General features: G+C 40.9%; 1 protein-coding gene across 1 annotated transcript in view; it reads right to left on the bottom strand.

Annotated features, from left to right (window-relative positions):
* Positions 1-13,151, bottom strand: part of Dnah9 (dynein axonemal heavy chain 9) — a 335,102-nt gene that overhangs the window by 307,065 nt on the left and 14,886 nt on the right. Inside the window, exons 5-6 of the mRNA XM_074046853.1 lie at positions 10,006-10,217; positions 7,968-8,201 (exon numbers count right to left, since the gene is read on the bottom strand). Coding sequence (XP_073902954.1) covers positions 7,968-8,201; positions 10,006-10,217 — 446 coding nt within the window. The remainder of the gene's footprint in view (positions 1-7,967; positions 8,202-10,005; positions 10,218-13,151) is intronic.

The following is a 13,151-nucleotide window of genomic DNA, read 5'->3' as shown; positions in this document are numbered from 1 at the left end:
CTCCTGACAAGGAAAAAAGTCTCCTGCAATGTTCTTGCCCAATGTAAGAAGCGTCTCATATCATGTTGCCAGCTGGGTGACAGGGCAGTTCCCTAGCATCTCTATGCTGGGTTTCTCCATCTGTTACAGGGTAACAATAATACTTCCTAGTATGATAGTGAGATTAACTAACTAAGTTAATGCAGGCCTAAGATTTACATGCATCTGGGGACATGGTAAGCATTACTGTCACTGTTCCTGATATGGCAGTGTTCCAGCTGTGCTCAGAATTAAATGGTAGGTGAAAGAAACAGCCCAGAAGCCTGTGGAGGAGTCCCTCCTGAGCCCATGGAAACTGCTTCACCTCCTGAGTATGTCCAACAGGACAGGTTGAACTTACCCCTACAGTAGCACACAACTGTAATCCTAGCTACACAGGAGGCAGAGGTAGCAGGATCTGGTCAGAGACCAGCCCTGGGCAAAAAGTGTGGGACCTTTCTGAAAAATAACTAATGAAAAAGAGCTGAGGGCATAGCTCACATGGTAGAGCACTTGCCTAGACAGTGGAAGGACCTAAGTTCAAACCCTAGTACTAAATAACTAATAAATAAATACTAGAAGAAAACCTTTCAACACATTGGTATGAACAATGATATTTTGGATAAGATCCCTAAAACACAGGAAACAGAAGAAAAAATAAACAAATTGTATTATATCAACTAAGAATCTTCAGTATGTTAGAGACACCTGAACTCTCACGTGTGTGGCTGCCCTATTCAAGATAGCTAAGATACGGAAACAGAAAAATAAAGGCAGAATGTTTTCCCTCACATGTGGAAGATAGATCCAAAAGATAAATATACACAAAAAGAAACATGATCATATTCAAACTCATATGTAGAACAAGTTTGTACCAGTGGAACTACTCTATGGAACACAGGGAAAGAGAGAAAGGAAATGGAATGATAGAATGTCAACAATATTGTAAAACATAGCATCTGTAAAGGTTGAAGATATAAAGATACACATTGAAATCTGTTGAAAAATGGGGGTGGGATGGAAGGAATATGGGAGAGGAACAGAAGGAGTTGAACTGACCAAAGTTAAGTACACTCACAGCCCAGACACAGAGAAACCCCTTGGAACATTGATTTAGAAATTAATAAGATGGAGAGGACTGTAAAATAGGTACAGGGGTAGGGTGGGTCAGGGCAGGGGTTACTGGTAGGAGGGGAAGGGTGAAGGAAGGAGAGTAATGTGAGGGGATATGGTTGATGGACTTCATATACTTACATGAAATAGAACACTGAAACCTCTTGCAATTGCTTTAAGTGGGGTAGAAGGATGAGGGGAAGAGATGGTGAGGTGATCTAGCCAATGTACAATGTAAGCCTACTCAAAATTTTCACAATGAATGAATGAAATAATATATCCTAATAATAAAAAATTATGTAAAAAGATATAGAACCACTCTTCATGTCCATCAGTTGACAATAAACAAAGTTTGTTATAAATGATGACATCCTACCATTTGTAGCAAAATCAGTGGAGCTGGAGGACATTATGTCAAATGCAGAAAGACAAATATGGGAGGATTTCTCTCATATATGAATCTTTTTAACAAGTTGATTGGAATATGTAATAATGATTATTAAGGGGCCAGGAAGGTTGGGGAAGGGGAGATAGTGGGAGTTACATAATGTGAGCCTAAACACAGTTAGATAGAAGTAATAAATTCTAGTATTTTATGGCACAATGAAGTAACTATAGTTCACAATAAGCTATTACATATTTTATGAATAAGTAACTAGAAGACAGTGCTGGAAGTCTCCAAATACAAAGTAATGATAAGGAGATGGAAACATTAATTATCCTGATTTGATCAGTACATATTGCATAATGTATTAAAATATCACACCTTGCCCATAAATATGTATAATTAATTGTTAATAAAAATTGTTTAATTGTTTAAGGAGATGGAAATGTTAACTACTTTGATTTGATCATTATATACTGTATACATGTATCAAGTTATTATATCGCTTCTCACAAATTTGTATATTTAAATTAATAATAATAAAAACACTTGCAAAACTTTGCTAGGCATGAGGCACAAAACCTGTAACCCCAGCATTCAGAAGGTTGGGGGTATTCTGAGTCCAAAGTCAACCTGGGCCACATAAGGATACCCTATTTCAATACAACAACAAAAAGTTATTCAACTTTACATACAGAGAAGAAAACAAATTCATTTTTTTTAATGAAATTGATTTCAACAGTAATTCAAATCTCTCATGAGGTGGTAAATTGTCACTGGTTTTATAGGAAAAAAATATGCACGGGAATATAACCTTGGTACTCATTCGTCACAATTGTGTTGATGTCACCTTCAACTTTTGGGAAGTACTCAATAACCATTTTAAAAGACAGAGGTATCTTCATATGCTTGGTTATATCAGAAAACAACATGATAATTTTGTTATGCTATTTCATTTCTTAAGAACACTTGAAGGATGGTCACTTGGAGGTATTTCATCTAATCTACAGGTAAATCACAGGTATTAGAGAAATATTTAATTATTCTATTTTTGGAGAAGGTCTAGTGACTGCAAACAATGAACACAACAAACATGGTGGATGACACATTTATTTGGGGCTCAATTCCTAGTCTTAGAGCTTTCCTTCTACCTCTATCAAAAGGGCTCTGCCTCCTCACCTTTGCCTGGCACTTTCTATCCTTTTTCTTTTCTTTAGCTTTCTTCAGGGATCTTATCACACTCCTGCATTAGAATATATTACTTAACTTTATGTTATATTATTTGTTCATTTTCTGCCCATCTTCCCCAGTAGTTGGTAAATGTCCCAAAGGTGGCCCAGTATCTTCACTGCCTGGAGAGATCTTGATGCTGAACAAACATTTGTTGAATGTGGGCATACTTCTTATGCTCTGACAGAGCTAAACCAAGTCCAGAAGATAACAAAGTGACAGAGGACTCAGGAACCATGACGTCTGAAGAGCAGTTGGTGAAAACAAGGGAATTAGGTAGGAGAGGAGAATTACAAAGCAAGGTATGTCAATGTTGAGAAGGCCTTTGACAAGAGCAAGGTGGAATCTTCCATGACCCTACTTTAAGTTAGAAGGAATGCCAATGAGTGAATGAGACAAAGTTACAAATTGGGTCTTATCATACAGGTTGGAATTATGAAATTGCTAATATGTGATAATGTTCATCTATAAAAAATGACCATGTCCTATGTGATTCCATAGAATAAAACAGAACCAACCAATGCCTAGATAAGTTCAACCATAGAATGGGCTGCTCAAAGAAGGAGTAGGTTCTATACATTGTAATGTGGATAGTATTGTAGAAAAGACAAATTTATCATATTGACCACGACTTCAGCTTTGATTCTTAATTATTTAGACTTAAGCTTTTTACATTGCTTATTTTAAAATATTCATATAACAGATAAAGGGAAATTTAAGCCAATAAGAGATTTAAATAATATTTTTTAAATATTTATTTTTGAAACCAGGTGTGATGGTGCATGTTGGTAATCCCAGCTACTAGGGATGTGGAGGCAGGAGGATTGTAATTTTGAGGAAAGCCTGGGCAAAATTATTGAGGTTCTATTTTAGAAACAAAAATAAAACCAAAAAGGTTGTGGGGAAGGGGTGATGACTCAAGTGATACAATCTTTACCCAGAAGTGGGAGGCTCTAGGTTCAACCCCCAGCACATAAAAAAAATCTATTTTCTATTTATCACAGTAATAAGCACATGAAATTTGTTATGCTATTTACAGAATGAAAATATGAAGTATGGAGCTAGGACATACAGCATTTTGAAAAAGAGCTTAGGATCTAAGATCTAGGGCCCAAAACACCAGAGTCACACAACTCTGGTTTTACCAGATGTATGATGGCTTATACAGGGGACATTTTGGTGCTCCTTTCCACACAGGTATCACAAAGAACTCCAAGGTCCTAGGCAGCTTACTAGACTGATTGGGGCCTATTCTTATGAAAAACGGTTCTACTTTTAATGGTGGTTGCAGGTAGTGGTCTGGGGGGAAGGGTTCAATTTGTGCCCTGGCCCATGAGGTGAAGCATCAAAATCAGATATAATGGCAGGCTCCACCAACAGCAATCCTATTTTGAAGGAGAGGTCATGCTACCCGTCTTAAAAGAAATGTCTTCAGAATTCATTAAGGGAGAGCACAAAGCAGACATTCAGAGATGAAAATCTCAAAAGGTCATTTGGAAAAAGACTGTTTTCTTTACCTTTAGACTGCAACCCACCTTATGCAGCTAATGGTCTCATATGTGACTGCATGTGCCGGCCAGGCTGAAACGGAAGCTGTCCCAATTAGGCTGAGAATAAAAAGAGGACAGGCAGAGTGGCTGGAGATGACAGAAAGAACAGACAGGAATGCCGTGTATTAGGTCAGCTTATTACCTATCTCCCTGCTAATCACTTTGCATAAAGCCTCAGCAGGAAATCATTTTGTCTCCAAGTGAATCACAGCTTTACAGCAATTTTATAATGAAAGAAATGAGGGTTCGCTCCAAGCTGCTCCCTGCATTGTTTGCAGGGAAGAGGCTGCAGGCAGAAACATAAACGGGATTTGCAGAATCTACAATATTATGGCACAGAAGTGAATTTGTGTGTGTGTGTGTGTGTGTGTGTGCTGGAGCATCACACAGGAAGGCAGGATGATGGAAGGAATTCAGAGGCAACTGAAAGACTCCTTTACTTCCATTCTTTGTTCATTCAAATTGCAAAGATTTTATATACTTCTGGGATTCCCTTATAAAGTTGTAAGTCAAAAAAAGCCCTTTCAGGGAATAAGAATTGTAATTTTACCTGAGTGTCCTATTTAAGTAAATAGACCTGCAAAACAGGGTGTACAAAGACAGAACAGAAAGTAAAAGGGCAGAATAAAACCACAAATCCAGCTACAGACCCTCATAACGGTAAAGAAGGGACAAAGGGATGGATGGAAAGAGGAAAGGAAATAGACCTTTAAAACTCCCTGAAAGATACCAAAGTTTGGTGAAAAGATCACATGCGCTTGGGTACAAATCCTGGCTAAACTCTCTGAGCTGTGTGACTATGGACAAGTTAATTTATGTATCAGACTGAATTGTGCTCATTTGTTAAAGTAAGGATATTGAGACCTAGTCCTTGTGATTATTGCATGGTGTCCAGACAGATACAGGCTCTGGCATGATATAGGTTCTTGACCTACATTACTTCCTTATTTTTCTATTCTTCTTCCTTTTCCTCCACAAGGGTTAGATGTCTAAAAGATTAGCTGTACCACAGTTGCGATGATGAGGATGAAAGTGGTGGTATTCTGAGGATGCAATTAGTCTACATTCTGCAGACCTGCTGAAAACTATTCAGTAATACACACTCACCTTTGAAGCAGTACCCTCCTACCCCCTCCACCTTCATTTCCCAAGCGCCCAGAAGGGAAGCATGGACCTGCACAACAAAATTCTCTTGTGCAAAATAGGCATCATTTGTGCATCACAAATCAGAGCGGAAAAGTCAGGGAGAATTGTGGAGATTAAAAACCAGCTCTTTGCAATATAACCCCTTGGTGTGAGCAAGTGGAGGACTAAAGGCATTGATGTCATTTTATTCATTTGGCTTCATGCTTTTATTAATTGCAGGTATCATCATCTTAGTGATCATATATTGTATTAGAACAGAAGATGAAGGCTAAATTCATGCTAATTCTTGCTGGAGAGAAGCAAATTAATCCCATTTCAAACAGGCATCGATCACAGTGATACACAGAATGTTAACTAAAGGGCTACATGAAATATGCCAGAAGACAATCAATAGTCCCCTGTCCTGCTGCACTGAGCTAAGAAGGGAAGAGATGGAGGAGAGGAAGACAGCAAAGGCAAGGGGAATGAGTCTGAGCCAATGCTTGGAAGATGAAAAATGAGAGAGAAGAAGTAGTGAGTTGTGCCCAGGAGCAAAGAAGTAAACCAGAGCATCAACAGGAAACTCCAGAGACGCAGAAGCAGAAAGAAGAGCATGGGAGCATTCAATTCCTTCTCTAATTAAACCAGGGCAACTGCTTTTTATGCATCTGTGCCCTTGATTCAGGAGAAAAGGCAGCCTGAGAGGGGATTATTGTGAGGGCAATGACTCCCAGGAGGCCGGTGGCCAGCTCCGCTTATATTTACTGATATACCCAGCAGATTAGGTGCCCTAATGTTAGAATAGCTGTCTGTATGCAAAAATCACATCATTAGCATGTGTGCACAGGGCCTGAGGAGCATGCCCAGAAAACTCATTCTGAGCTATGTTCTGTCACCACCCCCAGGGCCATTCCTTCTCAAGGCTGAAGAGCTTGCAAACATGACAGAGTGACAAAGGCGATTATCCCTCTTGTGGTCAGCCTAGGTCAGGGGCAGGGTGGAGCACAATTGTCCATCACTCTGGTTAAACAGCAAAGGGGTTGATGTGGGAGATGAGAGGAAGAAACAGAGAAGGGGGAGGGCAGAAGGGGTTGCTCATCAAAAGCTGTGCTGGAAATGGCTGGGAGAAGAGGCATTTAGAATGAAACTAGGTATCAATTATTTACACTCTCCACAATCCTGATGAAGGATTTAAGGTATGCCTTTCATAAGATCCAGCCCTGGCTTTCTCACACACTCTCTGTCTTTATGCTTTCCCCCATCTTCTTTACCTGGAGAATTCTTATCCAGTTTCAAAATCCATTTCCTTTTGTGCTACTTGCTTTTTTTATTTTTTCACAGCCCTGCTGAGTTAGAGCACCCTCTCACTAGCTCCCAAACCCCACCAATTTCACTTTCATTTTGCCATGCAATACACCTCACTAAAGCTTACTGATTTGGGGCCTTCCTACCTCTGGATTTCCTCCATCAGCCAGTCTCCCTTATCCTATGTGATGGCTGCAGATCCACAAAGTTCTCATAGGCAAAACAATAATTCAGTTATCTTTGTATCCTGGTACCTAGCTCAGTATCCAGTATATGGTTATGCTGGGCCTGTACTTTCTGAGCTAACCTGAGCAGACTCAGTCTCATATTCTCTTATCCTTGTCATCCCATGGTTTGCTGGGTTCATCAGAGCCTCTTTTCAATGCATCTTTCTTCCCTCCACATCTCTACTTATTGGGAACATGATTCTAATTCCTTCTCAGTTCCCTTGGTTCATCTTGAACCCTGAATTTCTCAAATCAGATTTAAGTATGTATTCATATTTACATTATCTTCCCTGCAAAGTTCAATCAGTGAATCCCTGCCTGTAAGGTATTAACCATACTAAATTCTGAAGAGTGAAACAATCAAAAGAATAAGTCTCAAACTACAGGTGTGGCTCAAGTGATAGAGTGCTTACATAGAAAGCTGGAGGCTCTTAGTTCAAACCCCAGTACCACCAAAAAAGAAAAAAAAAGAGTAAGCCTCAAAACTTCATGTCTTCTAATGTCATTAGCACTTAAGCTAAAATTCACATTAATTTTTAAATAATCAAGAGATACAACTGTGAGCAAAAGCCATGTTTTCTCCTTCCTTCCTTCTTTTTGTGTGGTAATGTGGATTGAACTCAGGGGCATCAGCTTGCCAGGCAAGTGTTCATGGCTTGAGCCATGCCTCTCTTTCTTTTGCTTTCAGTTTGCTTTTCAGATAAAGTCTCATACTAACTTTGCCCTGGATGGTCTCAAACCCCAATCCTCCTGTCTCTGCCTCTCAAGTAGCTGGGACCACAGACCTGTACTACTACAACTAATACACACAGCATAATTTCTAAACTTCTAATAGAAGAACAACTACATGGTAATCAATACAAACAACTATTTACTGAACCCTTCTTATGGACTCTTCCAACCAGTGGATGGTTGGCCATTGGATTGTGTTGCTCTATTCTCCTACTCTACATTTGGTGTCCCTGCACTTTCTCCCATCTGGGGCCGAGGCTTACAGTGAATGAACACACTCACCGCCACCACATGGAGTCGGCCCAGGAAGTTATCCAATCGCACAAAGACCAAAGAAGACTGGAAATCCCATTCCTTGACTTCCTCCTTCTCTTTGAAGTAAGTATGAAGGTTCTCCCTTCTGTCCTGAAACACCTGCTTGAAGACGCTCAAGGTATCTGAGACCACTTGCAGTTTTCTCTGACTTTCTTCCACCTCACTTCTCAGGAGGTCTTCTGGGCTGAGGTAATTAGAAGCCTGGAATACATACAGATTATTGTCCGTGAGCCTAGCTACAGATGCAGGACATCCCTAACTTCGTCAACACCAGCTCAGAACTGAGCAATGGCACATGTAATATTTTTCACAAGTACAAAATAGGAAACATCTGAACCCACCCACTTTCAGTTCCACAGGTGTATCAGAACCTGGGTATAAGCCAAAATGTCTTTGTGTCCTTTAGCGACAGTGACTTGGGTCAATCACTGTGATTGGACAAGTGACCAATCAGAGGTAGGGAGGCATAGTGGAACTTTGTTGGGACAACTGGGACTTGGACAGGTATTCATTCCCAGGTGTTCTTTTGTAACCTCCTGGCTTTTGATTGGAAATAATTTGAGTGCAAGAATTCTCTGGGCCATAATTATTTCTCCGTGTCTAAGAGACTTGAAACTGGAAATCTGGGAAGCTGGAGCTGTCAGACAACCACTTTTACTACCACAGACAGTGGAAGAGAGAACTGGGTTTGGGTCCTGATGATGTCCTGTAAGTCAGGAAAGAAACCAGCCTTACCTTGGACTTTCAAAGTATAGGAGCCAATGTTTTCTTTTTGTTGATGCTGCTTTTGCTTGAGTCTCTTTTCAACCAAATAGGCCCTAGCTGTCAACATGGAGTGATGGCAAAGTGCTAGTCTATGAGTCAAACCTGGATTCTGGATGTCCTTGGGAAGGCAGTTAACCTTCAGAGCCCTACTGAGCCCATGTCTTTAATGAAGTATTAATAAATAATAAGAGCCCTCCTGTATCTCTCACAAGGTATATCTGATAACTGACTGAGATCACAAATGTAACAGCATCTTATAGCCACAGTATGCTCCATGGATGTTGGTTACCTGAGCTACTCTTAGTTCATTGTGTTCTCAGGGATATAGCTCTTTAGAAGCAAAAGAAACCAATTTGAGGGGGAAGATCACCCAACCCTCCCTAAGGCTAATTCTATTTACAGATACACTCTTTGAGATTTATATGGTCTGTTCAGCACCACAGACATCCCTACAAAAGTGGAGCAAAACCAAGTATGGCATATATCTGTAATCCCAGGATTATACCTTTGGGAGGGTGAGCCAGGAGAATCTTGTGTTACAGGCCAGCCTGGGCAACTTAGTTAGACCCTGCCTCAAAATAAAACTTAAAAAGAGCTAGGGATGTACCTTAAGAGACAGAGCACTTGCCTAGCATGTGCAAGGCCTTGGGCTAAATCCACTGTACAAAAAAGAAAAAGAGAGGAACAAGAAATGTGTGATCCAACAAGCAGCTTATAGCTCACAGGTGTGGAACTCTTACCATACGAAGGGTATGTGAATTACTGCACTCAAACCTCATAGTCACCTAGCATATCATTAAGGTAGGTCCTCTTCTTTGTGCCATTGTATAGAGAAGAATGACTGGAAACAGGTAAGTGGCTTGTCCCAGCACACACAGCTGATAAGTGGTGAGGCCAGGGTTTGGCACAGGGTCCCCTGACTCCAGAGGATACATTCTTAATTGCTGGACTTTGTTCTAATCCCTCAACACAGATCATGAAGGAGGTTGAAATTCCCTAGCCCTGCCCTATGCCCTACCTCAGGGCTGTTGTAAGAGAGTAAAGGGAGACTGGGCCTCCTTGGTGTTCTGTCATTACCAAAAAAGCCTCTGTGAATTAGTGGCTTGTGAAATTACAATAATTCAAGTATGAGAACTCTTTGGACCAGAATTATTTCCATACCTGGGGAAATCATCTTTTCTTATATCATCATGACACCCATCCCTGGGGAGAAGTGTCTGGGATGGCGAGAGCCACCCACCTTCTGGATGAGGAGGTTGCAAATCTCCTGGAGCAGCACTGTGAGCCTCCCTGGGGAGCGGTAGCACTTGCAAGTAGCCCAAATCAGACAGACCACGTGGAGCAGAGGCCGCAGCCGGGCCTTCACCTCAGAAAATTCCAAGTTCTCCAGGGTGTCCAAGTGGTGGTGGAGTGGTAGCAGGTGCATATGGATGTCCTGAGCCTCTGTCAGAGCTGGAAGGAATTGGAGATGGTCACCAATCCCTGTTTGGGGCACTGCCCACCTGGTGGAGCCCTCGGGCCTTGGAAGCGAAGGATCTGCCAAGATTTAGCTGCAATTTCTTCCTAAACTGAGCAAGCAGTGAGAAGGCTGGTTCCAGAAAACTTTCTGGCTGTTATGCAAAACAACAGAACTCTGAGAGCCCTGACTTCTGAGGACTTCTCTCTTCACAACATTTTTCTATGTGGATTTCTCCCTGGCTCTCCTTGCTGTGGTCTGGTGCTCTGTAATATCAGACACATCCCTTGAGAAATATTTGCTGATCACTTTGCTGCTGATATCTCCAAGATGAAACAGATGACAGGGGACAAATTTTAGAAGTAGAAAAACCTATCTTCAAATGCTGGCCGAGACACTCAGCAATTTTATGACCTTGGCCACATTTGACATCTCTAAGCCTCAAACATAGGCTGATATGTAGGAAAATTCAAGGGCTCTTATGAAGACAGAAGATAGAATCTTCTAGAAATGGAATCTTCATGAACAACTAGCACAGTGCTGGACCATAGCAGGCGTTTGATAAATGGTAGTGTCTCTGATGAATATTTGTTAATAAAACATCCTATTGAACTCTTATAAAGGAGAAGTCAAAGGAACAGAGCACTAGCACAAGCTGGTGAGGGTAGGGTGCTGCTGGTTTTCAGAGCCAGGAAAATCTCCTACAATATCCTTTGAACATAGCCAAGGAAAGAGAGGAGCCTTAACCAGATGTCTTGGAGTAACAGAGGGGAAAATAGGAAACCCAGAAGTATTGGGCACTAAAGTCTGCACAGCAAACTAGAGGAAATGTGAAAGCCTGTGAGCAAACTAGACTGGAAGGGAGCATCTGAGAACGGTTCTTTGCCAGGCAGACAATCAATTGGTATCACATGAAGGCAGGTGATCTTAGATTTGCCATATAGATGACACTCAGTATTTCTGATGTGCAAAGGCTCAAACCCAAGGTCTCATGACTGCTAAGAATGAGCACTATCAATGAGCTACACCCCGAGCCCTATTGTTTTTAAATTTTACATTATTTTATGTTGTTATATTGATTTTTTTTTAATGCTTTCAATCCCCATTGTTGAACCCTCACATATGGAGGGCTGACAGTTAGTACAAATATAAAGGAAACTCAAAATATCCTCCCTTTACAAAACAATTCCAATACACCAGGAATCACTCTATGGTAGGACTTACACCATGTCATATAAAGCTCTATGAGACAGCTTTAGTTCCCCACTTCAAGACCTAAATAACTTAGACTTACGCTGTGAACTAACCTGTCTTGTCTGCCTATACAAAGGGAAGATTGCCCCACGCGTATCATTCTGAACCTCTGGCTTGATGCTTGTGAGCCTTGAGACACAGGACCATGCCAACGTGTATATTTGGCACTTTCTGTCCCCACTGGTGTGTGAGAAGCAGTATGTGAACTGCAATCGAATGCCATGGTAAATTCATTAGAGCAGCAATTCTCAGGCCAGAGAGCTGGTGGAGAGTATTAGAACTGCTGGGTTGAGATGGAGGATTTCAGAATCCAACAGCCATTCTAATGAGCACACGCTCTGGCTTCATTTGTGCTGTGAGGGACAACAGGCTAGGCCCATCATGCTAGAGAAGGAGGAGCATTCTCTTTCTGATACTCTTCTAAGGCCTTTTAAAAGACAGAATCTCCCTTAATCATACAAATAGGCACTGCCTTGATTTTTCAGGGCATATTTGAGAAAAGATGAGTAGCTCTCTAGTTCAAGCAAGGAGCAATCATTTTGGCTGACAAGGCAAATGAGACAGAGAGACAGGCAGAGGTTGGTTCACATTTTTTCAAAACAGACAGTTGTTGAGCTAAGAATGTTGCTCAGTGGAAGAGTACCTGCTTTGAAAATGCAAGGATCTGGGTTCAGTGCCCAGCACCATTTTTTAAAAGGACAGTTGTCCCTAGATATCTGAGGGAGATTGGTTTCAGGACCCTTTTGGATCCCAAGATTCAGGGATGCTCACGTCCCTTATGTAAAACTGTGCAGTATTTGCATAGAATCTGCACACATCCTCCAATATACTTTAAGTCATCTCTAGATTATTTATAATACCTATTATAATATAAATTTTATATAAGTAGCTGTCATACTATTTTTTTGGTGTGATGCAAGGGATCAAACCCAAGGCCTCATGTATTCCAAGCATGAATGCTTTACCACTGAGCTACACCTCCAGCCTCATTTTAAATTTTTAAATTTTGTATTGTTTCATGTTGTTATATTATTATTTTTATTTTCTAAAGATATTTTTGATGCCCCATTAGTTAACCCTCAACCATGGAAGACTGACTTAAATAAGTACCCAGTTGCATAGTATGTCCAGTGGTTTGCTGGTAAATCTCTGACATAAATTTGCAAATCTCTGTGATGTCAATATTCCTAATATTCCCACTGTGTCTGATTTTTAAGTTACTGATTTGACTTGGTATGTGCTGCATGGAAGATGGGGGTGAGAAAGTTAAAAAGAGATACATACAATGGTAAACTGATCCAAGTTGGCCCCATTATAGCACTGGATTTTGACTTTTTTCCTCCACACATTCACCTATGGAGAGCCTGTGGTTTGATTAAGTCCTCTTTAAAATTCAGGTGTTGAAACTTAATAGCCAATGTGATGGCACTAAATAATGGAGCTGTTAAGCAGTGATCAGGCTATGAAGTTTCCTAGCCTGTGAAAAGGGTACAGGCTCTTACAAAAGAGACTCATGCAGAACTCTGCTAGCTTGCCCGTCCACCTTCCAACATGTGGGGACACTGCATTCTTCCTCTCCAGAAAATGCAGCAATGAGATGCCATCACTGAAGCATAAATCAACCTTACCAAACAACTCAACATGCTGATTCCTTGATCTCGGTGTTCCCAGTCTTC

The sequence above is a fragment of the Castor canadensis genome, chromosome 11 (genome assembly GCF_047511655.1).
Source record: "Castor canadensis chromosome 11, mCasCan1.hap1v2, whole genome shotgun sequence".
Classification (NCBI taxonomy): Eukaryota; Metazoa; Chordata; class Mammalia; order Rodentia; family Castoridae; genus Castor; species Castor canadensis.
This window is presented reverse-complemented; position numbering and strand designations above follow the sequence as displayed.